At 43.2% G+C, this 26,941-nt stretch overlaps 1 protein-coding gene across 4 annotated transcripts in view; it reads left to right on the top strand.

Moving 5' to 3' along the window:
* WDR7 (WD repeat domain 7) overlaps window positions 1-26,941 on the top strand; it is a 125,102-nt gene that overhangs the window by 30,281 nt on the left and 67,880 nt on the right. For 3 of the 4 annotated variants that reach the window (XR_006166696.1, XM_042804856.1, XM_042804854.1), the window contains exons 15-20: window positions 3,779-4,548; window positions 5,111-5,199; window positions 8,918-9,007; window positions 10,598-10,716; window positions 12,101-12,224; window positions 16,412-16,525. Coding sequence is in view for 3 of the 4 variants with exons in the window: in XM_042804856.1 (XP_042660790.1) it covers window positions 3,779-4,548; window positions 5,111-5,199; window positions 8,918-9,007; window positions 10,598-10,716; window positions 12,101-12,224; window positions 16,412-16,525 (1,306 nt within the window). In the remaining variant the exon portion in view is untranslated. The remainder of the gene's footprint in view (window positions 1-3,778; window positions 4,549-5,110; window positions 5,200-8,917; window positions 9,008-10,597; window positions 10,717-12,100; window positions 12,225-16,411; window positions 16,526-26,941) is intronic. The other variant, XM_042804855.1, reaches the window with a different exon arrangement.

Raw genomic sequence — 26,941 nt, 5'->3', positions numbered from 1 at the left:
TTCAGTGTGGAGGATAGAACAGTACAAGAGTTAGTCCTGAATATCCTGTTAATTTGAATGTAATTATTCTTCATTCTGATGAATTTGGACCGGCTGTTGTGAAGCCGAACAGGCAGCCAACAGCATCACGTTGGGGAGATGGTAGAGACGGAATTAAAAAAGCCAGCAGTGACTTTTAGAAAGAGGCTTGGCTCTCGCTGCTAGTTTAGCTGGCGGGCTCGATAGCATGTGAGTGCAGATCCTCGGAGGAGAGCTTGAAGGAAGAGCTTGCTCTTGGGCTTTGCATCGTGCATTTTTGTTGTGGCCGAGTCCTGACCCTGGGAGGGTTTTATGAACTTTGTCACAGAGAGACTCTGACCCCTGCCTGGTAAATTTTTATCTCTCTGTTAAAGCGTAATTGAAGGAAGTGCAAAATTATTTAGAAGGAAGCTAGGAAGGATATCCTCAGAGTCGCGTGCTGGAGAAGTTAGAGGTTTCCCTCGCCCCGAGCGACGCGCTGCGGCGGCCGCAGCTTTGAGCAGGGGGTGGACGGGAGGGTCGCCAGCCCTTCCCCGTTGTGTCCTGCCTACCTCTGCTCTTACCAGGGATCCCCCCGCTCTCCTCGGGGCGGGGGAAGTTAGGATGAGCGGTGAAGACCCCTTGGAGTGGAGAGGCATCACATTTGCTCAGTCCGTTGGTGCCAGTTAAAACGGTTCCCCGAGCCCACGGCAGAAGAGCTTTGGACGTTCCCCTCGGGCCGTGACCAGCAGAGCGCAGCACAGCTCCGCCCTCGGGTGCTCTCAGCCTTTTCTGGTGGGAGAAGGGGGGGTCACGGAGAGGGGGTGGCCCTGGGAACCCACCACCCTGCCCCGGCACGGACCCGGCCCTGGGCACGGGCAGTGACGCGCCGGTCCCTCGCGGCTGGCGACGGCCTCACCAACGGCACGGCAAGAGGTGCTCTCTGCAGACTTCAGTGAGGATTAGCAGCTAGATATTTCAGTTATAACGTTGCTTTTAATTTGACCATTACCAGAGATCATTTAATAAGAAGCAACCTACATTACGCTCTGAAAAAATAACTAGATTTTTTTTTTTTTAATAAACCAGTGCATTGCAGAACACAGCTTGCAGCTCTTATTTATCGACACTTAATGATTTCTGTTCTGCTCCAGATTATGCACTCTTCCCTCCTCCTAGCAAATCTATTGAATAAGCAGAGTTTGTTCATGCTCTGAGTTGACCACAGGGGAAGGAGCAGAATTTGGCTGCTGGCTGAGTGCTCTGGCACGCTGAGCTAGCCAGCGCCGCAGCTCCTCTGAGAAATGGAAGAACAGGGAGCGAGGAGGAGGGTGGTCTCTGCTTAATTTTTCTTTCCTAATCCCTGTAACCAAATGTGAATTTGCCTTCTGGTCGTGCCTTAACCTTCTTATAGAAGTGAAGTGATTTTTGAACTTGAGGAAAGACCGAAATCAAAAATTATTTGATTCTGTTGGAATAGCAGATGGTATTGAAGATTTTGCCAGGTCTGCATTTCATTGTCGGAGAGTCTTTGGCTATGTTTTGAATATATTGCTCTGTGTGTGTGTGTGTGTGTTTGTGGTTTTGGTATCTGGTCGGTTTGTTACAAAAGGAGTGCATTGGAATAATGTGTAAAATATTTGTCTATTTGTTGAGAATTGTCCTCTGAAAGTGAGCAAGAAACTAGTGAGCGCAGCAAGCAAGCTGATAATTGTACTTGCTTTTTTCCACTTCAACACTATACAGTAACATATACACGAGTATATGCAGTCACTAACAGCTGTAGTAAAAGCAGGGTGCTTTAGGAGAGATAAATTGGTGCGAAGGAGAACCTTGAGAATTAAAATAATGTGCTTCTTTCAAAGCCAGGGTCGTACACTGGAACAGTAGTTGAACGTGATGTGGTGGATATATTCTTTCATGCCAACAGCATTTTGAGGGTCTTTACGGCTCTAATGGAAAAGGAATACCTAAAAATTACCTCAGTTTTCAAATAGGTGCTATGGAATTTGTACAAAACTTAAAGTAGCCAAGTAATTGTAGGACTAGAAGTGCTTACAGTCTTGAAAAAAGTCCTTGAGAGAAAATAAATGGTAGAGATGGATGTCCAGTTTTCCAGATAGAAGATGTTAAGTAGAATATACATCTGTTTGTGTTTTGTAGGGATAAATGCGTTTGTTAGTGTTCAGAAGTAGCACGAAGAGAGTTGAAAAATGCAAAATAATGGGTGGGAGCAGAAATAACGAGCTTTTAGAGCTCAGCAGGTTTTCAGTGGGGACTGCTCCTGTGACCCGGGGTGTTGAAGGCTCCCTAAGTCGGGCACATTGCTTCTACTCGGTGAAGAGAGGAAGCGGTTTGTCAGGCTGTGTGCAGAATAGGGCCAAAACCTATTGGGAATTAGTGTATATATACAGAATGTTCCCACTTTTGCATGATATACAGAGTGCGTGTTAATTATTTGTATAGTCTGTATCTATTTATAGTGTGTGTGTGTTTATGCGTATGCATACCTATTTGTAAATTTATGTATGTTTTTTATCTATATAAACTGCAGGCTTTGTTACTTTCTAAATAACTACTCTGCTGCAAAATGCGCTTTTGTGGTTTAAAAAAGACCACAGAGAATGGAAAATTGGGACGACCAAACTGAAGGGGTTGATGTTCATGTTAAGGCTGCTGAGGTCTAGGTGAGGGAAGACACAGGAGCCTTGGCCGTGTTGCTTTTCCCGGTGCTATTTTGAGCACTTTGGGGGTAACTCTGCTGTCGGTAAAGGTTGATGTTGCCTGAACAAGCCATTCTGGTTGATTCAGTTGTTCCTCCCGCAGCCGTTCTTAGGCTGGCGGGGGGTGGCCCGGGAGGGGGAACACCTCAGGGACACCCGGGGGCTCTGCCCTCCTCAGACTCTCCGCCGTTCCGTGCGTCAGACAGGAGCACCCAACCGCGCGTCCTTCTGGCTGCCCGTTCCACTGGAAGAGGGGAGAAATCACAGTTCACTTATATTTGAGCAGGGTTTATTTCTGTTCCAAAATTCCTCTTCACTCGTTTGAGGAAACTGAGTATTTGAGCAAAATTTTGTGTTGGTTATGGAGAGAAGAAAGTTCTCACGGTACTTTAAAACTTAGGTTTAATGTTCTTTTGTCCCACCTCCTTTTCTGACTTTTTTTCAGATTTTATCCCGTGGCATTTTAAGTTTCTTTTTCCATGGGTGTTTTGGTTGGTTGGTTTTTTTTTTGTTTTTTTTTTTTTGCCTTGAGAGGAAGGGAAGGAGGAGGAAGATGGACTTAAGCCATGAACAAGTGACACACTAACTGCATATCTGGACGAATTTATTAGTAGCTTATTTTCCAGTGACATAAATTACGTTATGCTTCAATGGCCAAATATGAAATACTTAAACGTGTTTTAAGTTTAATAATAAAATACTGACATTTTATTGTTCCTTGGAGTGTAACTATTATCTTTTAGAATTCATCAGAAAGATGTGTGAACTTCCATCTTATCTAGAGAACTCTATTTATCTGGTAAACTTCTGTAAGTGAAATCTCTGTATTTTAGGGGTGCAACACTGGGTCACAAGTGTGGTGTGCCTGACACTGTGAGAAGTGTTGTAAAATTCTTCACTGGTATTTCCATAATGTTTATCATAACGTGTTTTTATACCCAGGTGAGTTTTCAAACTTTGGTCATCCACAGCTTCCTTAATTTGTGAATTAACTTTGTGAAAAGTGTTAAAGTAATCCGACTGAAATTTCAAATTTTTTTTTTTTTTTTTTTTTTCAGGGGAATTTACCTAAATATTCACACAACTCCCTGATGGTTCAGGCTATAAAGACTAACTTAACCGATCCAGATATACATGTGCTCTTCTTTGATGTAGAAGCCCTGATTATCCAGCTCCTGACTGAGGAGGCCTCCAGGCCCAACACTGCACTCATTTCTCCAGAGAATTTACAGAAAGCCTCCAGCGGGTCTGACAAAGGAGGCTCCTTTTTGACTGGTAAGCGAGCAGCCGTCCTCTTCCAGCAGGTGAAGGAAACAATCAAAGAGAATATAAAAGAGCATCTTCTTGATGATGAAGATGAGGATGAAGACTCGATTAGGCAGAGGAGAGAAGACGGTGACCCGGAATATCGCTCTAGCAAATCCAAACCGTTAACTTTATTAGAATATAATCTAACCATGGATACGGCAAAGCTTTTTATGTCCTGCCTTCATGCCTGGGGCCTGAATTCTGTTCTAGATGAGCTTTGCCTTGATCGTCTCGGGATGCTTAAGCCCCACTGTTCGGTGTCCTTCGGCCTCCTGTCCAGAGGAGGCCACATGTCTCTGATGCTTCCTGGCTATAACCAGCCTGTAGGCAAACCGTCCTACGACAGCGTGGAGTTGGGCAGGAAAATGTCCATTACAGAAGGACTCGGAAAGGGGACGTACGGCGTGTCGCGTGCCGTCACCACGCAGCATCTCCTCTCTGTCATCTCGCTGGCCAACACGCTGATGAGTATGACCAACGCAACTTTTATCGGAGACCACATGAAGAAAGGTCCGACCAGGTAGGGTGAATATTCCCCTGAACTTGTGATAGCTCTCTTTCCCAGTCTTTATTTCGATGCAGCGATTTATTTCGTTTAATTTCACTGTGGGGTTTGATGTATTAAATGGCTATGGAAACCCTTGGTGCCCAAACGGAACTGGGTGGATTTCTTCTTCCTTGAAGGTAGGATTTCTTGATGCCAAGATAACTGTGTTGCTTTGCATAACTTAATATAGCTCCGTGTTCTGTTAGTGTTGTAACAGACGCACCAGTAGGTCTGAGAGGCCATTTCTGTCCTTCTTTCTAGCACTTGTTATGAAAAACTCTTTAAAAACAATGAGTAGGTCAAATTCTGAAGAAATCAAAACATACAGATGAACTTTTGATCACCAAAAAACAAGTTTACCTAGGAATTGTAAATGAGATATGGTTTTTCTGACAAATCAACTGCTTTTTAGAGGGTTGGTTCTCAAAGTTTTAGTCACAGTATCTTTAGCAAATAATATCCTTTTTCTCTTCTTTTTTGTCATCTCTTCCCCTACCCTCTTTCTTCTCCTGCTTTGTGTATATTTTGTATTTAGGCCACCCAGGCCAGGCACTCCTGAGATGTCAAGAGGGAAGGCAGCCCCTCCGATTTCAAGTCATGCAGCCCAAGGACAAATTAAACAAGGTAAAAATGACTTGTTTTGGAACAATTTGATACGTCATGTCAGCTCTTGACACTGAAGTTATCACCGTACTATCAAGTGATAAAAACATTGCTAGCTTCTATGTGGGAGGAAAAGGGAGTGTAATAGTCTAGGTAGAAATTTTAATGGCTAAGACTTTTTTAAGAGTCAATCTAAGATGCTGCCACTGTTGTGAAGTCATTCCCTGCCAACGAATTTTTGTATATTTTTAAGTGCTGCCAAAACATTCCGGTGTTGAGGCGATAGGAGGAGGTTTAAAGGCTGTAACTAAGGGCTGTACAGCCTAATACAAAAAACGTTGGTGTGTGTTGTCATCTAAAGCATAGAGGTGAACACATCTAAGTAGTACGTACACATTTCCTCTCCTTTTTATGAAGGAGGAAGCAATTACTTTATTTTAACACTGCTTCTACCACTGCTGCTACTTTCATCGCGGACAGTTAGGAAAGATGGCACTGGGGGAGACTGAAGACCTTTAATTGGTTCTTTCTTCATCGGTTCTTTCCTTTCATAGGTATGATGGCTAAGTGCAGGAAGCAGAGCAACACGTGATGTAAAAGAAGGGTGTACACAAGGTTAGGTGTGAATTTTGCAGTGGAGTAGAGTGGAGCCAGGGAGTAGAGCTTCCTCCAGGCAGCAGGAGCACACGGAAACAGCCCTGCTGGGACTGGGGAGATGGAGGAGGAGGAGGAGGAGGCACCTTCCTGCTCACTCTTTAAATTAGAGCTGCTACTTGACGGGGCGAACGAGCTGCTCCTCTTACTGCCAGCAACGAAGTGAACGTAAAACCACCAGGTTGTGGCCAATTCTGACTTAATCCGCAAAGGAAGGGCGCGGGGCGACAGCCCGGTGGGGCGCGCCCCGGGGAGGGGGGACAGCATTCACACACACACACACACACACACACACCCCCCCACCCCCCCCAGGGCAACAGGGGAGTCAGATCCCGGCGGGATCAGCTGCAGGGGGATAGAGGGGTGGAACCCGGGCCATACGTGGTTTGCTGGAGGATAAAACCAAGAGGAAAGGTATACACGTCATGGCTCTTTTTGCAGTGCTTTGGGATTTTTGTGGATGTGGGCCCAGCTGCGTGTGTGTATCCTAAACAGCAAAAGAGAAAAGATTTTTCTGTTTTTTTTTTTATCTTTCCATCACGTGTGTGCCGTTTGTTTGGGGTTTGTTTTTTTTTTTTTTTTTTTTTAACTAACCTATAAAGCAGATATCCTTCAGGACTTCTTTGAAACTTCCTTTGAAAATTGACATTCTCTTTTAACTGTTCAAACTTTGTCTTTTCAAGCTATGTGAATATGGAGAAATTTGCAAAGTGATTGCATCTTGCCGAATGCAAACACTTGGTCATTGTGGTATTTACCACCATGTACGATCTTTAGATGTACACTAAAGACACGTGTACTTCTTTAAACGTGTCATTAAACTGCAGAACTGCTTTTGTATTAGAAAGCTAGTCAGCACAACCGGTAACTTACGCATCAACTCTGATTTTCCTCACTGGTGTGAAAAAGGGGGGATGTTTATATCTGAAGAGGAAACTTGCCCATCAGCAACATTACTTTGTATTTATTCTCTTCCCAAATATAAATATTTAGTTGGAAAGGGAAAATCGGTTTCAGGAGTGGTATGCATCAAGCTTTTCTCACCATCAAGGGTGTTGCATAAATAGAGAAGTAGCAGTCAGAAATTAAAAAAAAAAAAAATCCAGGTTCTTCTCTCAACGTGTGGGGCATTTTTGCTTTTGGGGTTTTTTTATGGTTTTTGGTTTTTGCCTTTTTTTTTTCCAGCCATTTACTTTTCAAATAAGTATCATTCAAAGAGGAAGGGTCAGGATTTCTCTGAGATGGTGTCTGTAGGGCAAATTCAATGCGAGAAAAAACATATTTGTCACAGAGAGGGTCTGCGTTTTATTTTTAAAGATACAGTTCCATTATGGTTTTTTTTTTTCCCGAATGCCAGCTATGTAATTTTTCTTTGAAATAGCTTTGCTAATTTTGAGGCTTAGACGTACTTTAGTTAGCCAGTGGAAATATTTAGAAGTTCACAAGAAACAATTGGTTAAAAATGAAATTCTGTGTGCTGTCAGAAATAGAGAAAAATACTTCTGCTCCTAAATAGACATTTTTTTGGTGTCTGGTGGCATCTCTCGCTGGGGGCAGATGGGTTTGTTTCCAGGTGGAGACACTTTTGTCTCTTTGGTCCTAAGTTTCCTCAGTGTCTTACTTGGACACCCCGTTGTGCGCTACTTGCAGTATCTTGCTCCTCAGCAATACCTGGTGCTGCCAGTAAAGATGCAATTAATGCATTTTACGACGCGCTTGATCTCCGTCAGTTTTGACCCCTGTTTGTCTGGAGATGAGCCCAGCTCTGTGCTCCTCTGCTACGGGGCCAGCTGCTTCCATTAGTGATCCTGGTAATTGCTGACGTTGGGGGAAAGCAAACAACTACAACAAAGCAAAGCAAAAAAACTTCAGAGGAAGACTTGAGCTTCAGGATGGGGTGGGTTTGTGTCTTCCCGAACCATTTTTTTTTAATTTTTTTTTTTTTTTTTCCATAAAATAAATAGCTTTTTGGCTACATCTACTGCAGGTAGGTTTTGCTCTCGGGAAGCGATTTACTCCAGTCGCCCTGCCGCTGCACCCGTGCCGTCGGGATGCGTTGGTGCGGGAAGGGCGGGCAAAAGTAGTTTTGATGCAGACGCCGCGCGCTGACAAAAGAAGCTCCCGGCTTGAAAAGCAAACAGACCGTCCCGAAGACAACGCTAAGGCAGTGTGGGAGCTTGAACCCATTGTTGCTCTGCAACGGGATAAGAGAGGGGGGGGGTTAATTAGAAGATGCTTGTGCATGACATGCGGTAATTTCTCTGTAGAGGAAGGAAGGGTCGGAGGGTGAGCTCTAAATCTCCGCGTTGTAGCACGTGGATGCCATAAGGTCTGCACACCTTTTCAGGTGATAATATTAAGCCACGAAGCATTAGTGGAAGTATAACGTTTAGAACTGCTTTGAAATTACGTTTGCACCAAGAAATGATGCCCTTGGCAAACTAAATGTCCCGGGTGCTGCTCTGACTGACGTGCTGGAGCCGTGCTTTTCTGGATTTGGTTGCCTGTAGTGCGCTTTGAATGCTTCTGCTTCAGACTCTTAGTCCTTTCCTCGGTACGAGTTAGAAATGATTTGAATGGAGACACACGTAAAATGAACCTGTATTAAAACCAGGCAGTGGTAATATACCTTCTGTGACGTTTTAGAGTGACAGATGGGACAGCCCAGGTTGAAAAGGGGTTACTAACGAGTAGTGCAAATTCCAAATCTGTCTAAATATGGGAAAAGTACAAGAAGAAGCAGCAAAACACCCGGTTTTTGAAGTTCGTAGGCAACCGTGCTGTCAAACCAAACCTGACTGTGGAAAGACACGTTTGTAAGCGCTTTATTTTACAGGTACTTTTTGTCTTTTCAAAACGTGCAAGGTCCTGTTAGCGTATCTGTTCCTCTGCACTTGCACGTCTTCCTCTCTCTGGCATTGCACTTCTGGTAAAGCCTAGAATTTTTTTTAAGTTTAATATAATCACAGTTTTCTCTAGTTTTGTTTTTCATTCTTCAGTGATACTAATCTGTTTTTTTTCAGAAGCAGCTCTCCTCACTTTCCTATTTTTTTTTCTCTTTATTTCTTCTTCTTTCCTCTGCAAGTTGCTCCTGCTGTTTCTTCTAGCACTGAAGCTGGTCACTCTGGCTCTGACACTGCTCCTACTTTACATACCTGTTTCTTAGTCAATGAAGGTATTCTTTCCTCACTTTTCTATTTGTCTTTTACTTTCAACTAATGTCCCTTATCATTGTTATGACATGACTTTAATTTGATTTATGTAGGGACTTTTCATGGCAAAAAAAGAGGCGCTGAGGGGGATTTGTCCACTTTGCCATTAATGCGTGGCAGAGGGTGAGCAGACGGAGTTGGTGTGTCTTGGATTGCCTGTAAATTCAAAGATGGTATTTTGGATCTTGCTTGGGTTTGCTGTTGCCTTTTGACCAAAAAAACAAAAAAACAAAACAAAACAAAATCTCAGCCCCTTTTTAAGGAGGGAAAATACCCGAGCCTTTACCCACTGGTAAAGTGCGGAGGAGAGGGGCCGTGACCCACGGGGCGTGTTCCACGCGTGGCGTGTCCCGGCCCCGCTCGGCCTGAGGGCCAAGACGTGCTCTTGAATTGAGCAACCCCTCTTTGTCATCCGTTTTTCTTCGAGGAACGTTGACGTGACCATTGCTTTTCTTGTAACACCGGGAAGAGATTGATGAGTTAAAATGTTTAGATTTTTGATGTGCCGTATTGCCGACAATCTAAAAAGAGAGAGAGATCTGTGTGCTCACCTGAAGTATTCCTCCAGTTTCTCAAGTCAATGTTGAGCATAATAGTAGAATTATTCCTCTGCGTAGAGCACTTCACAAGCTCTGTTGTTTGAACTTGATATGCTTATCTTTACTGGATTTAACAGCGCAGTATTGCAGGCTTGTAGTATGAATTCACCTGAGGTAAGCATGTTGCAGCAAGATTTAGGTGGAAAGGTAAGAATAGACAAACATGTGCTGGTGCTTATTTGCATACAATTTAAAACAGAGAAGTCCGTGTAAGCTTTCTAGTGGTAATTCATACACTAAGCTTTTCCCAGTTGAAACCCCACTTGCATGTAGGACACGAAATATCGTGATAAATAATGTGAATTATGGTTTGAAAAGGGCTGTTAAATCTTGACCTCAGAGCCATGACTTAATTTTGCAAAAAAAAATTGGCTGTAATACTTTTAGGGATTTTTTTGTCTTTTTTTTTTTTGTATTTGGCGTGGATATTGAGTATGTTCTTAAGGCTGCAAGTTGAAAATCCAAGCAAGTGCTTAGACAGAGAAGTTTTGCGAGGGGCTGGGGAGGGAGAGGGCCAGTTGTGTTTCATCAGGCCCGCTTTGCAGCAGTGTCCTGCTGCTGTCTCGCTTGCCCCTCACCTGCCTTTGAGACACGGCCCGCTAGCTCACGAGCCGGGGTTCCTGCCTGGAAGAGCTCCCTCCTGTCCGACACGGAGAGCTCGTGCCCTGCCCAGCCTGCCCTGAGGTCAGCTGCGATCAGTAAAGACGGGGGGCAGCCCGTGATGGGGTGAGCCCCAGCTCCCCACAGCAGAAGAAAGAATTCTGGGTTTCTGCTGCAAAATTGGCTCTATTTTTTTTTTATTCCCCCCCCCCCCCTCCCTCTTTGTCCCACATTCGCCTGAAGATCTGTGTACCAGGCCAGTGGCCAGCCTAAATTTCCTTGATGGCATTTGAAACTTCAAATGGCTTCAGTGTTTCTGATATTTACCTTCCTGTCGGTGCTGGTTTTTACCAGGGTGGAGCCAGCTCGCTGCTATGCACTGTGTGATGCTCCCCGACCTGCTGGGGCTGGATAAATTCAGACCACCTCTTCTGGAGATGCTGGCTCGCAGGTGGCAGGATCGATGCTTGGAGGTGATTTCCATAGTAATTTTGTACTGCTAGGTTTTTTTTGGGGGAGGGGGGTGGGGGGGTGGGTTATGTTATCTTTTCCTGATCATGTTTTCCCTTAATATATGAAAAAAATACCTAATTCTTTTCCAACACAAGCTCGTGCAGTTTTTATTTCAGATTCAGGAAGTTAATTTTCCACTTAACTTGTCAAAATGTTGAAAAATTGATCATGTCTAACTATATATATACATATTATATATTTTATATATATATATATATTTAGGTGTGGGGTTTTTTTTACCTTCTGGATGCTGTACATATTATTTTAAAGAAACTATTGGATGCCAAACTTTGGCGATTCCATTCGGAATCTTAACTAGGATTAAAAAACCTGCCCTGTGTTTTTCAAGAGACGACTGCTGAGTCGCTGTTTTTTTCGGGAGCACGTGTACAGGAGCCGGTAAATGGTTTGTCACCCAGCTGTTTGATAAATGACTGGTGGGCCTTAACACTACACCTGTGCTGTTGTGGCAAAAAATAAATAAATAAAATGTGCTGACTGTGCAGCTTTCCCAGTGGGAGAGGAGCGGGGCAGAGCTGGGCTGGAGGCTGGAGAGCCGTGGCCGTCCGGTAATTTAATTGGGAATATGTTTTTTGCTACCTGATTGCCTGTTCTTTTGCAAGGTAGGATATACCGTGAGATGGTTTCCTGAGAGGGTAATTACTTGGAAACTCATTAACATTTGTGAGCAACAGAAGTCCAGTTAATGGGTAATCTTCGGTGCCCGGGTAGCATATTTATATTCCAGTTGTCTGCAGTTTTTTATTGGATCAAATCACTTCTTTGTGCATTAAATCTTTTAGAGCAAAAATAATGTGTGTGTTTCGGAATGCGTGTTTATGAACTCTTCAGATGGAACAAGTGATGTTAAAGGGGGAGAAATAGTGCAAGGTGTAGTATTTTGTGCTTTGTCGGTGTAAAAAAAAAAACAGATTTTCTCTTGTCAACTTTGGGAAACCTTTTTATGTATATTTTCCTCTGCTTTCATTGTTCAGTCTTCCGTAATATATAGTAAATGAGTAAATCTCATGGAAAAAAAATATTTCCATGAGATTATTTTTTCTTTGTTTTGCTTTTATGTTGTAGCATTTATGACATTGAGGAAACTTTATTCATTGGGCATTTTAAATTTTGGACCCAACTTGGGAAATGCTGTGGAGGAGGGCGATCACAAATTGCTTCAAGAAAACGCAAATTTTGGTTTTAGTTTTCTGTCGAAGTCTTTTTTTTTTTTTTTTTTTTTTTCTTTTTTCTCCCCTCTAAGTGGTGCTTTTTGTTCTTGCTAATTTAGACTGAAAAATATTTGATAGTTGAGTTTGAATGACGTTCCTGTTGGCTTTACAGGTAAGAGAAGCTGCCCAGGCCTTACTGCTAGCGGAGCTGAGAAGAATCGAGCAGGCAGGGCGGAAAGAAACCATTGACGCGTGGGCTCCTTACTTACCCCAGTACATTGACAGCGTTATATCACGTAAGTGATGCTGTGTTAAACCTGAAAATAACTGGGTTGCTAGATAAAAGAAAAAGGTAGAAAACTACCAACGGGTACTGCCAAGCTAGGGGAGGATTCGGGGGGAAGAGTCTGGGGTTATATAGAACAGTTTCTTGAAATTTTCAAAGTAATTTCACAATCGTGAAATCACTGAAGGTCACTAATGTTGCGTAGATAATTGAAACGCTTTGGGACATCTCATAGGGATGGGAGTGCCTTTTGCAAAGGCTGTTGAGGGGCTAGGCTGTGGGTTAGAGGTTTCAAGGAAGAAACCTGCTATGAAAAGAGCTGATCAAGTTACAAGGTACTAGTGGTAAAACGTGGACGTTGTTTTTCAGAGAACGTGTAATTCAATTCTAGAAATTGCGGTGAGGGGGGTCATTTGGCATCCCACGAGTATGAAAGGGTTATGACAGGAGCTAACGCGGGTTCGTGCAGGACGTGTCCATCAGTGTCTGTTCAACGTTTGATGCTACTCCCGCCCAGCTGGGTGTCCAAAGCCACGGGGTACCAAGTGCCACAGGGAGATATTGGGTAAAGATGGTAGCGTGGTTCAGCAAAGATTGGTTAAGCACTGATTTATGGTGATGGTTAAGCAGCTGAGCATGAGATTACAGTACTTGCCTTGATACTGAAAGGTAGAACATTTCCTCCATCTCTCCCTCCTCTCTCATCAAATTCATACAAGTCTAAAATTAAAGGTTATTGGGCTCTAGGGCATTAGAAGCTTAATCTGGTTTTACAAAGAGCAAGAGTAGTGCAGGAGCAACAGAGAAAAGGTCTTTTGCGGTGTTACACCAAGAGGCACTGCACCATGGCTGTGCCAGAAGTCCATCCAAGAATGAGAGCTGTTCCCTTTTCACCTCTGGTAACTTTTCAAATGCATGGAACAGTAAATCATCTCACACATTAGGATGTATTTTTTTTAATAGACCTTCTTCTGAGGTCAGCTGTAGAATAAAGCTATAGTTGCCCTGTACTCTCAGGAGTAGCAGCTGTAGCAGCTGGTGATGATTACTAATTTCTTTCCTCTGGAGCGATACTGAATGACCTTGTTGGGTGCAAGGTTATGGACATAATTGTCTTGAAGTGTTTATAAACCACTTGTCGTGCCTGTTTTAGCCAGTCGACTCTTTCCAAAAAAGGAACTTGCTAAAACAGACTTGAAAACAGCAAGTAATTTGTATTAGTTTCGAGAATTTGCTGTTTCTGGTACTCCTTGCTATTAAAACAAGACATTTGAAAGCTTTAGAGAAGAGTAGGCAGTTCTGGTTTACATGTGCATCACTTGGAAGCATAATATTTTGTTCTCTTGTGCCTACATTTGTGCTCAGGTTAGAAGCATGGCATGTATTTTTATAGCAATAGTCAGGGACTAACTGGTTTAAGAAAAAAAAAAACGAGTATTCTGTGTGCATGCAGCAGTATTTTGGCCCCCTGTTAGTCATTAGCAAATCAAAGCGTAGCGTTTGGTTTACAGTAAATTAGGATGTGCTTGTCGATCAGAATAAGAAGGTTTTAGAACAGAAAGGAAATGCTGAGAAATCGGCCGAGCGTGGCTGAAGGGATGACTTGGATGTAAATGTTCAACACTGTGAAAGCACTGATACCGCAAACTTTTCAAACAGGTCACGGCCAGCAAACTGGAATTAATTTTTTTATATTAACAGCGTGGAAAACTCTGTGAATTTAAGGTTGCCGAGTTTGTGGTTCTCCTGAGTGGTGGGGCTGAGAAGGCATTTAATAGCGTTCTTGTCTGTATGAGTGTGCCCAAAGATGCTGACACTCTGAAGGAGGAGAATGATTCCGCTGTCAGAAAGGAGAAACGAAATAAGGAGCTACAGGTGTTGCTGTTGTGGGCAAAGTTCCATGTTGGTTACATTGTAAGGCAGAATTTAAAAATTGCATGTTTTTTAAAGGTCTGGGGAGGAGTTGGAGGGAGGAAAAGAGTTCCTTAGGGTGGCCAGATGGATGCAAAGGACTTCTGAAAAGCGTAGTTTTATGCTAACAAGGGAAGGAGAAGAAATAGGAGCGATAAAGAAATATTGCTTTGATTCCTTCATCCCGAATTTGCCTCTTGATACAGGGGCGTAAATAATTCTCAACATATTTTTTGCGTCCAGTGTATACAATTAGCCTGCAATCGCTCTTCTATGCAAGATGTAGAAACAGTGCTTCTCCTACCCATTAAGAGGTTTGTTTTAATTAAAACCAGGGGTGATCACTACTAGAAGCCCGCTGCTGATAGAAGATACTCTGTCCTAGGAGTTTAACTGGATCCTGAATGAATAAAGGGTATACTACAAGCAAACAGAGATGAATTTTTTTCACCTCTGGGCACGTTCAGCTTAGTTTCACAGCGCCTGGTTGGGGGAACAATAAATCTTTGTTTTAGTTGGGCCTTCAAATCCAAAATCGGCATGTCAGCTTGTTGACCCCGTGTCAGGTGGGAATGGATGTAGAAGTGATGCTGTGAATTAAACCGATGCGAGGTATTGCAGGTGCTCGTGTTTTTCAGGCTCCCAGCTGGGAGGAAACCAGTTAAGCTTTCAGAGCTTCCTCTTGTACCTGCTAAAATGATGCCACGCGACTGTAAATATTTGCCATGGCCTTGTCTGCTTCTCAGTTTTGTACAGTTGTCTCGGAAATGCTGCGTAGCCCGGGGGGGCATTTGCCACGAGGACGTGTTTTCAGGTGAAGTTCCAAACGAGCAAAATACCGCTGCCTTTTTCTACCTGCTTATTTTTAAGAGCAAGGGCCGTCTTCAGCGGCAGATGGATTCCTCGGATTGAAATTCCCTTTTTAAAGGGACTCCTCTGCTGAATATTACCCCTCTTTTATTTATTTTTTACCTTAGCCGGAGTAATGCTTTCTTAAAGCACTGAAGGCATCGCTCCAGCTCTTGGTGGTGGATCTGTCCACCAAGCCCTGGAAGGCCGGATGTATTTTGAAATAGGTGCTGTTACTGTAGGTAGAAAAATGGCTATTCTGGCTTTAATTTAAATAGAAATTAATTTAAATAGATAGCCCTAAATTGTGTCTCGCTTTAAACTGTTTCAAGTAGTAATCCGTGTTAGCACCGGAAAGCAAAATAAATATGAAAAGTCTATAAGAACAAACATGCTGTTGTCAGTTTTTTCTGGTTGCATTTCTAGTAGACTTATGTTTCTGTTCGAAAGTTTTATTTAAAGCCACTTTAATTGACTAAAACCTAATTAAACTTCCATCGATTTGACTGGGAGGTTTCAGTGACTAAGGATAGTTTGATTGGACCCCAAAGGCTTTACTGTGTATGTACATGCTTGATGGTCTTACTCGTGCAAGGTTTGACTTAAAAGAGCACAGAGAAGTAGGGCAAATGGTTTGGTGCTGCAACATTTTAATGTACTAAATGAATAAAGAGGTCAGGGTGCTGCAGGAAATAATGAACCGTAATGATGGCTTCAGTTTCTAATACACGTATGTCTTCATTTTCCAGTATTTTCTAGTATGTCAGCTGACTTATTCCCAATACATTCAGGGGTTTTATGGTCTTTTCACTTCTAAAATGTGTTCCTAAGACACTTTTGGTGACTTACGTAGAAAGCACTTTTGTCAAGGAATGCATGTTCCTTCTTACTGGGTTTTCGTTGAGACAAAATGATCATTTTTTGCCTGACATATTTGTGTGATGGCTATTTTTCTCCCCTTTTGGCTTCACCCATTCATTGGCTTAAGGGGAATGTTTAACCATGCTGATTAAAGAGGTTTTTACTTGCATTTTTATTTTAATTGTATAAAATTATAATAAACTTTCCTCAGTTTTTTTTATACTCAGAACTGACTCATGCAAAGGCACTTGGTTCTTCGGCTGCACTAGAACAAGTCTCAGTAAGCTCTGTAGCAAGGCGTAGCGCATTTAAGACAGAAAAGAGGAAAATATTAAAGAGATATTTGGAAATTTTAAGGGAGATGTTTAAAGGACAGGTTTGTGAAACATCTGCGTGCTGTATGAAGGGAAACCAGAAAATAGTTGCTCTCTGCTTTGCCTGTGTTTCATAAAGTCATATTGCATGGTTCAAAATATCAAAAGAGAATTACTTTTTTTTTTTTTTTTCCGCCCCCAATCTAAGGATGTTACCTACGGAAATCAGTGACTTCTGTGGGTGTTTGGTTGTTTCTTCCAGCCGGAGTAACCACAGAAGCCATTCAGACCGGTGGTGCAAGCCCAGATTTGTCGGGAACAGAAGGCAAAGTTCAGGAAGAGGAGCACGACCTGGTCGACGATGACATCACGGCAGGTGAGCCCCAAGGGGATGAAGGTATATGTTTTTTGACGTAATGGGTACTGTGCAGAGGAGATGGAACGCTTTCTGCCAAATAGCATGTTTTTAATGGGAAAACGAAATATTAAGGCTGCTTATGAAGCGTGCACTATTAGAGATGAAGTAACTGAACACTAGAAAAGAGCTGTAGACAAAAACTAAATAACCTGCGTAAGTATGACCATATTATTGTGTTACCTCTGAGTCATTATCTATATTATAATACATGTTTTGAGTGTTTTAAATCTGCCTGCAACCCACACATTTAGCTTGTAGTTCTTGAAGAATAAAGGTTTGATATGATTCTTTGTAGTTATCCCTTAAATTCTTTACCCTGGTGAAAGATCTGATGTGAGGGCACTGCCATCAGTCTGTGTGACTGAACTGAGGTTGAGCTGCTTGGTTTGGTTTTGTGTTTGGCTTTTTGTTTTGTTTTGGTTTGTTTCTTTTCCTAACAAGTAATCGCCGCTGGTTTGTTGAACATAGAATTCTGGTGGTTTTAATTTTTACAATACTCATAGCCCTTTTACTGTCGTTCTAGTTTATTGTAGACTGGCAGGTACAGTCAAGAGTTCTGGTCCATCATATTCTGAAAGGACAGACCACACAAAAATAAACATTTAATTACAAGCAATCATCTTTTGATTCTTTGTTCATCCTTATTTATGCAGTGCCATAAGGCAAATATCTATATGCTCAATATCAATATCCTTGGGATTTGAATGGTTACAGTATGTATTTTACTGTGGCATACTGCAGATTATAGGGTGTGAAAGCTATTTTTTTTTTTTTTTTTTTTTTTTGTGGCTGAGCTTTGTATAGGTTTTTGTGAAAGTCTAAAAGAAAAGTAGTTATTCCTATTGACATGAAGCCAGTCAGCCTGGCACATCTAGTTTTTTCAGCCTGGCAGATCTAGTTTTGGGTCAGATCTCTGGCTGAAGGTGCCCGAGACAGGATTCCTGCTGGTGGGAGAGGAGCGTGCCTGGAGCAGGGAGCACTAACAGCCCCGGGGGAACTGGAAAATACCCACGAGGGAGGTGGGCTGCTGGGCAGGCCGTGAGCAGCAAGGGCTTTGTCCATGAACAGCACGTGAACCCTCAGAAAACAGGAAAATGAGGTAATGGAAGGGCTCGGCTTACCCCGAAACCCGCATTTCCCCAGCACACCCATCGGAGCAGCGTACCCCATCCCCTTAGTCCGATGGCTGTGACAATTTTATTTACAGAGAGAGTGTTTCTGTTATTAAAAGCAGTTGAGCTTTAAAAAGGTATCCTGAGTGAAGATGAAATTTTGCTGTACAATTTGTGTTGGTAAACTAGAAAAAAAAAAAAAAAAAAACAACTGAGACAATTTCAGCTTAACCTTATCTTAAAAATATGATGCAGCTTCTTTCTATAGTGATCCTACGAAGGGTAATATTTATTGATTTGGCTGCCACAGCATAACGCTGGTGTGTAGTGGTCAACAGGATTTTGTTTGCAGATCAAATTGAGATTCTCCAAATGCTTTCATTTATCCAAATAATTTTTTAAAAGGATCACTTTCACATCGCTCCTTTTGGAGGTGAAAGCGTTTTAGCTTAGCTGGCTGAAAAGCACTGAAGCCTGTTTTTGGAAAACAGCTCAGTAATACTCTACAGTGCCTCTTAAGCATTTAAGAAAAAACACATGCAGGAGTTATTTAGAAAATTGGGTCTACAGATGCACTGAAAATGCACGCACCAAGAGTCTTCCAATGTAGTGGTGGTATGTATTGCTGGTTTTAATGCCTGAAAGGCTTTTCTGGATAACTAAAGGTAGAGCGAACATTTTGCTTAAGTAATTCACATGTGGACAACAGCATTTTTTTCCTGGTCGGGCATAAAATCTGCTGGTTTCAGTGGTCAGATTTTTGCAATTTATCATGCTGGTTAAATTGGCTTTTTCAACATTTATTTTTCATTTTTTTTAATTTGGAATCTGTTTGTATTTTCAATGTCGTTTGAGGCTCCAAGGTATCGTCTACATTTTATTTTAGAACTGCAAACGTGTTTTTCCTGTAAACAAAGGAGGAGGCAAGTACTTGAAGAAACAAAAATGCCACAAGGTAGTGCTGCGAGACGTTTGGCAATACAGATACTTGTCTTTATGTTTTAGCACAGGGGCAGCAGCATCGCCAGGGGTGGTAAAACAAGGGCGGGGCTGAGCACGTACCAGCGATAAAGGGCCCAGCGGCACCGATGCTCTGACAGATTTATTCCCTTACAAAGGAAACGATATAATAGCACGAGCAGGCAAATAAAATCATCTAATAGCACGAACAGGCTGTCTTTTAGAAACCCGTTGAGTTGAGTGTGTGGAGCTGGTTTGGAAAGGATGAACTTCAAGGAAATAACTTTGCGGTTGCCCCCGAGCTGTGCACCTTAGTAATGGAAATGAGTAATGTAGCGGGGCAGAAAATGATTATATATCCCGAACGCCATACCGATTGTTCTTAGACCTGATCAACAGATACTTCCAGGGAGTTGAGAATTAATTTAGTCCTAATTAATTCCCGGAGCAATGAGGCATTTCCAGGCTCCTCCTGCCACAGCGTCGTGAGCCGTAGTGTTGTCAACACCCGCAAAGCACAAACCTTGTTCCCTGGTTCATGATGGAATACTAATTTTTCAACTTCCCCCCCCCACCACCACCTTCTGTGAACTGATAGAACCACCTCAGCCGGGAAGGCTAGAGGTCGTTCCCACCTTTGCAAACAGTTCTTGTGCCTCCGGATTGGTTTGACTGCGAAAGGCGTTGTCTGCTTTTAAACAGTAAAGGGTTTATTGCTTTGCTGCACTCGGGGGTTTAATAGCAAAAAGAAAAGGTCGGTGGGTGGGAAATGCAACAGCTCGCTTCAGCTGGCTTCCCTGGGACGTGGTAACTCTCCGGAAGGCGACTGGCAGGTAACAAAATACACTGTTACTGGACTAATTACTCTGGGTTTGGTGTTTCCATCAAGAAAACCAGGCGTTGATACCTTTTTAATTCAGTGGGGCTGGAGCCAACGTCAATATTTATGGGTGGAGACAGCGCTGTGGTTGCTGTGGGATTGAACTGAAAGGTGATTTCTTCCGAAGGATTTGCCAGTCCAAAAAGCTGGGAGGTGGGGGGCAGGGGCTGCCTTAGCTCCGGGGAGGGGGCTTTACCGGTGACGGTGCCTTTCCTCCTGCGTGCTCTTAGTAGAAGCAATAATGGTCAGTCAGCCTTCTTGGCCCTTGGCAATCCCCCGCCCAGGGGAGAAGGACCTGTTTGAACACCTCTTGTAGCAGGTCAGGGCAGTAAATAAAATGCTTTAAAATTACTCTTTGTTTAGCACAAATGAGTCTCTGTTAAGCAGGCGCTAGCGCACTTGTGCCTTGTTACAGACACAGTTACTCCTGATCCCGGAGAATCCCAGCAGTTCCAGCAGTGCGTACACAAAAATTTGTATGGAAAATAAAATGTGCAAGTGCTACTGATGAATGTTTGTCAGCTAGAAAATTGACTCTCTTAAATCTCCCCCTTTCAATATTCATTGTGCGTAATGAGTACTATTGTTTTCAGCAATAATTCTCTTTTATAATAATAATCATAGCTGGCAAAGTCAGAAGCGAGGACTATTGCAAGATTAACTCATACTCTACACTTCAAAAAAGCCCTTGAATCGGCGACAACATTTGTCCCTGGGAAAGGTTCTGAGTGCGAGGGCAGGGATTGCATTTCTTGTGACTCCTCTCGGGTCTCACAGCGCCCTCCCCGCTGTTGGAGCGCGGCACGGCACGGAATGCATCTGCAAGCATTGCTAACTTCCAGCATTTTCTCACAGTTTGAGCACTCCTTATTCTGCCCGCACCGTCTAGACGTTCTGATTTTGCTACCATCAAACTGTCTGAAGTATTTTTCAGTTAGTTCCTAGGCGCCGTATTGTTTTTCTCTGCGCGTTATGAAAATTTCCTACTCAAAGGCTTACGCTGTTGAAATATTTTCTGAAGTTTCAAAGCGCAAAGTGAAAGTTGTGGACAGTAATTTTTCAAGTCATCCATTAAGAGGTTTTCTTCTTTTTCTTCTTAAATTCTAATAATATTTTGAGTTTCCAGACCACCTGGGTGGTTTCCTCTTCTGGAGCGGGTTGGAGCGGCAGGCGCCGGTGCCCAGCACGTCCCTCCCGTGCCCAGCCAGGCTCCCACGAAAAATTTGGGGTGAAGTGGAGGCACAAAACAACCGCAGCCATCTGCCAGCCCCAGCAACCAGCCAGCAGCCCCCTGTTCGGCACAATAAGGGTGCCAAAAGAGTCAGGCTCTGGACAAAATTCCCGCTGGGTTTCTTTTAAGTAGGTTAGACCGAACCTGAGCGCCTCTCACGTAGGTTTCTGTATCTCCAGAGCCCTCCGGAGAGAGATCAAAGGAGCTTTTAGTTTGTATTTAATCACTCGTTGGGAAACCATCTACCCTATCACGTGCGGATTATTGTGTAAAACACCAGAAAAATGAGATTTTTATCATCTAAAGCAAACCTCATCCCTTTCAGATGCTAATGAAGAAACCAGGGAAAGACCCGCGCTGATGCCGCTTGGTCTTTTCTGTTGCAATTAAAGATGGAATGCGAGCTCAGACATGGGCTAGTTTACATGTAAAAGTTAATTTGTAATGGAGTGTTTGCGTGTACTAACAGGAATTTTGAAGCACCTTGAGAAATGTGTCTAACAGCTGTATACCAAGCTGAGAACCTACAACTTGTAATTAGCTTCTATGAGGAAGCGTGAAATTATGGGTAAAATGCTGGCGTTTCTTGTTTGGTTTTGTTGGGTTTTTTTGTTTGTTTGTTTTTGTTTTTTAAGGGAATGTAATTCATGTCAAAACACAGGGGTTTTTCAACATGTATTTGCAAAAATACGAGCATCTGCCAGGCAAGGAGCTGTCACCCAGGAAACACCGTTAGGAGCCGCGGCGTCGGGGAGCGTCCGTCCGAGTGGCGTCTGTCAGCGTGGGGGAGGGCTCCGCCTGCTCCCAGAAGGGCCAATTTGAGGACAAATCGTTTGGTTTGGGGGTTTCTAATTAACAGAGGAGCCGGGCAAGGGGCTGCCCCAGAGCCCGGGAGAAAACGGGCCTGCGGCTCCTCCTCGCTCGCAGCGGTTCGGCTGGTTGGGAGAGCAATAACTGCCGCTGCCGAAACGACGGTAGGATTTCAAATTTTCAACATTTCGTTTTGGTTTATATGCTTTCTGACCTCTATACTTATTTGATGACGCACAGCTTAATGCTAAACTTTGCATAATGTATCTAAGTAATATCAGTCCTCACACCGTCTTGTTTTGTGTGTGAGAGTCAGCATCAGTGTATGATTTATACATCAGTACTTGGAAAAAAAAAAAAAAAATCCATCTGGGGCCCTTGCCTGAAATTCTTTTGTTGTTTTGGTGGCAGATGTCTTTTTTCGAGCGCTCTGCACTCTCCTTTTGTGCCACAGTGACTCTGAAACATCGTAGTAACTTGGGAAAAGTTAGTGCTCCTTGTCTCAGGAAAACATTTCTGCCTTGATTGTGTTCCTCTGGCTGCTCACCTTCCCTCGGTGGCATTAGGCAGAAATGCTCCAGCGTGATGTTTTCCTTAACTCGTTCAAAGACTTTTGGAAGATGACTGCAGTCAAAATTCTTAGAGTAACTTCTTCAGGTGTAGAGGTGGAGTTTCAGAGAGGCACAGGTTATAAAAGCAATACGTGAAAATGCGGTGGGGTTTTATTATTCATGAGAGCCCTCGCTTTTTATTTTCTTTTTTCAGTCTGTCACGTGGCCTTTTTGGTTAGCATTGCAACCCCGAGTTTCCTGAGCCTCGTACTTTCTGGGCTTTCCTCCTTTGGCTCTCGGAAGAGTGTGGCAGGATGGCGCTTGAAGTCTCTGGGCATCTCAAGGGGGATGTGGCGTCTGCTGCGGCTGCGCGCTGCGTTCGGGGCGCCGCAGGGCCGCCTGGGAAGTTCCCGCGGGGGGGTACATTCCCAGAAGCTCCTGACGGTTAGCATCACACAAATCCTGTGTTTGATGACCCGTGTATTGTTAAATGTGTCGTGCGTCATCTTTGAAGATTTCCTTCAGGCTTGGAAGGAACTTCTGAAATTCGGGAAGGTTTAGGCATACGCGGTTGGAAATCCCTGTCTACCATTTTAGGCAACAAGTGAGGGTGTGTGTGTGTGTATATATATATTTAATATAATTTAATGTAATACATAAATGTATGTATGTATTTACTATGTATATGTATGTGTATACATTGTCTTAAGAAACCAGCTGGACCCTTTCCATGGTTAACTGTTGTAAGCATCGGATTACTCACAGCAAAGTTAGAGGATGCTATTCTGCAAGTTAACCAGTTCTATCGATACGTTTTAAAAATGGTATTTCCTTAGTCTGTGCTGCAGTTAGTCCAGGTGGAACGAGAAAATGCAGACCCGTTCCTGTGGGTGCCGTCTGCGGTCGTTTCCTTCTGAACACGAGTGCTTTTCGTGACGAGGCGGGTCTGCTATGAAGCTTACAGCACTTTTGTCGCGCGTTTTTAATAGCGGGTGGTTTCATAGGATTTTTCTGCGTCTTCTTCTGGACAGCCAGGTTTCCAAGTTAGCAGGTTCAAAACGTCGGTTATCTATATAGTATATGAAAATCCTGATGGAAGTTTGGTTTTTTAAAAAAAAAAAAGCAATGCCTTATTGCATTGGAAAGTGCTTGTCTTCACATTTCAGCTGCAGGTTGGACAGCTGTAACTATTCAAAAGTAAAATACAATGTAAATGTATTGAACTGTGTTCAGAGACATCATTTCAATAGCATTTCTTACATGCAGAAACTTTCAGTTTACCTGCTTACGCAAGAGAGAAGGTGATTAAAGTTCATACGCTTCATCCTTTTACCAGTCTTTGCACTTTGATAAATAAATAGATCATCTAAGATTCAATAGACCAATTGCAGCCTATAATAGCTATTCAGAGGCAATTAAAGTGCCTTTTTTCACGCCGGCGTGTGAGCGTGCCCTTTCGCAACCTTCAACTTGATTTGTGGTGATTCCAAATTAACTTAAAAGTCTTGTTTGCTGACGGCTTAAAGCTTAATTGACTGAAAGCCAAAGAGAGCGTGTTCTGTATTCAGCGCTGGAGCCCTCCGCCAAGCCAGGTGGAAATGGCCCCTGCCCCGGGGGCCACGCATTGGAAGGAAATTTAAGTGTTCAAGAGTGCTGGCTTAAAGGCTCTATATTGCTAAACAAGCAATAAATAAATGTTAAAATGTGATTCACCATATTCACAGAATTCCTTCCCGGGCAGGGGGGCGAGGATCTGAAATGCATTTGTGCACCTACTCTGTCATGACAGGACAAAGTGCCCCCCGACACGTTGGTTCGGGGGTTAAGCTGGGGGGGGGAAAAAAAAAAAAAAAAAAGTCCTGCTGTGAAACATCACCCTCATCGTAGTCTAAATTCTCCTTGTTACACTGCTAAAAGCTTTCCTTTCTTCCCTGAATATTTCCAGATAGAGAAACGCGGTTTGGTGTGGGGTGCTGCTCACCGCCCGTTGTTCTTGCACCCCGGTTTACTAAGGGCCTTGAATGTCTTGAAGCAGTAGGAATGTATTTTAATCTGTCAAAATCTGAAAGGTTCTTAAAACCAAAATACCTTAAATTGGCCAGCATAATACAGTAGGTACGTCCCCAAAGTATAATGGCACCTCGCGTGTTCTTTCTCCTGTAAGTTCTTAAAGTTCTCCTCACGTGCAAGTGGAATTTTAATATGTAAAAGTTAAAGAACATCAGTTCTGATATTGCTTTATTTCTTATTGATTTCTTGGCAAATCAGAGCTATCTAATTTCTTCTGCCTTCCTATTGATTTCCAATAGGAACAACAGCTTTTCATAAAGCATCAAAGAAGTTGCCACTTGGTTTCAAAATGACTATAATTTAAAGTAGCTTTACTCTTACGTTCCTTTCAATAAAATCATGATCATACTTCAGCGTGTGAAGTCCGGATTTGTACTGGTTTTATTGGAGTCTTACCTGTGTCTAGAGAGACCTGGAACTCAACACTAAATTTCTTCAGTTGCCTCTTACTAACGGCTTATTAAATGTCGTTGGGGGAAAAAAAAAAAAAAAATAAACAAACAACCTTATGGTTACATTTACCTGGCTTTAGTTATGTGCAAACTAGTTACTTCTAATGCAAACATTAATAATGCCATCTTCCCCTGATCGGCACTATTTGGATTCCCTGATGGAGTTAGAAATTCTGTATGATTTAACGATGCGGTTATTTAAATGCTCAGAGTTGCCATACATTTAGAAAGCTGCAAGACAGACATCACTAATTTTCCCAAGGCTGCTGGGCTCGTGTAGCAAACGTGGGTTTCTACATAGGATGAGTGATTTTTTGCAGCCACCGTTGTAATCTGTTGCAGTTTACTGGAATTTTCTCTTCTGCTCCGCCGTTCCTTTTATGGCGGAATATTTCACTGTGCTGCAGCATCTGGGAGCACAAAATGGGTGAGGATGCTGCTTCCTTGCAGGGCTGAGAGCAGGGAAATCGTCAACGACAAAATGGATTCTCTGCTCTTCAGACGGGGAAACGTCAGGCACACGTCAGGCAGTGTGACCTGCTGTTTTTAAAGCACCGAGCTAATGCATCAAAACTTCCCCCAAAAGCAGGGATATTAAAGTGATTATCATGAAAATGTTGACAAGGTATGAGCAACGCTTAAAATGCTTTTATTTACGACTCTTTTATGTAGACAGTAACGAAGAGAAATGCAGATTTCTGGCAACTGCAGCACGAAACTGCATCTTAAAAATTGAAGCAGCAAGGTTAGGGGACAATTAATACTTCAATAACTGACGTCTGGGGTTTTCAGATGTGGTGTGAAACAATCAGATGTCACTGTGGTGAAATTCCTCCTCAAGTTATTTAATACTTTGGGCTGTATGGCATACAGCAGAATTAAATTGGCGGTGGCGGTTGCTTAGCCAAGCTTGTTGGTGAGAACACACGCACGCCAAAGACCACAGCTAATTCGCTGGCTTTCTGCAAGCGAGCGGGTGTTTGCAGCACGGAGTTCACAAAGCACCCGTGGGGAAAAGGAGCCTTTACTGCTGGGAGGGAGCAGGTTAGCCGCTGTGCCTGTGTATTCCAAAAACTGAGGTGATGGCTGGCTTGCTTGCTTTCGGGTATTCAGTAACTTAGATTTCTTTGGGGTGTGAAATTTCTTTGGGGTGTGATTTTTTCTTTGGGGTGTGGTTTTTCTTTGGGGTGTGATTTTTCTTTGGGGCTGAATTTTCTTCAGGGTGTGTCTTTCCTTTGGGGTGTGTCTTTCCTTTGGGGTGTGACTTTCCTTTGGGGTGTGACTTTCCTTTGGGGCTGAATTTTCTTTGGGGTGTGATTTTTCTTTGGGGTGTGATTTTTCTTTGGGGTGTGACTTTCCTTTGGGGTGTGACTTTCCTTTGGGGCTGAATTTTCTTTGGGGCTGAATTTTCTTTGGGGTGTGATTTTCCTTTGGGGTGTGTCTTTCCTTTGGGGTGTGACTTTCCTTTGGGGCTGAATTTTCTTTGGGGTGTGATTTTTCTTTGGGGTGTGACTTTCCTTTGGGATGTGACTTTCCTTTGGGGTGTGACTTTCCTTTGGGGTGTGACTTTCCTTTGGGGTGTGACTTTCCTTTGGGGTGTGACTTTCCTTTGGGGTGTGACTTTTCTTTGGGGTGTGAATTTTCTTTGGGGTGTGAATTTTCTTTGGGGTGTGAATTTTCTTTGGGGTGTGACTTTCCTTTGGGGTGTGACTTTCCTTTGGGGCTGAATTTTCTTCGGGGTGTGAATTTTATTTGGGGTGTGACTTTCCTTTGGGGCTGAATTTTCTTCGGGGTGTGAATTTTCTTTGGGGTGTGACTTTCCTTTGGGGCTGAATTTTCTTTGGGGTGTTAATTTTCTTCGGGGTGTTAATTTTCTTTTGGTGTCTGACAGCAGCAACCTTGGTATTTGAAACCACTTTGCTACCACTTTTGTATAGCCTCGTTATAAAGCGGTGATGGGCGCTCGAGTCGGTGCTTCCTACGGCAGAAGAAGTTGCAGTGAGGCCACGTAGGAATCTCTTAACGGCGTGAAAGTGATTAATGCCCGTCATCAATCACTGGCTGTAACCTGACCGCGGGCTTTAGGCAGTGAATTCTCTGTGGCCTCTCCAAGGTACAGGACATTTGGGGGAAATCCCGAGCGCCCGGGTGAGCACGGACGGAGCCCCAGCAGCCATTTGCCTTCGGTCTTGTTGCAAGATAAAGCCCGGGAACTTGTTGGTCAAATTTGGAGGCCTGGTGGCTACCCAAGAAGTTCAGGCGGCGAGCTTTTTGGGAAGGCTGAGTGATGGCTAATGATTATTTAACG

This window comes from Tyto alba, unplaced genomic scaffold (assembly GCF_018691265.1).
Source record: "Tyto alba isolate M040663 unplaced genomic scaffold, T.alba_DEE_v4.0 Super-Scaffold_42, whole genome shotgun sequence".
NCBI classification, from domain to species: Eukaryota; Metazoa; Chordata; class Aves; order Strigiformes; family Tytonidae; genus Tyto; species Tyto alba.
The sequence above is the reverse complement of the archived record's forward strand: the minus strand, read 5'-3'. Positions and strand labels throughout refer to the sequence as shown.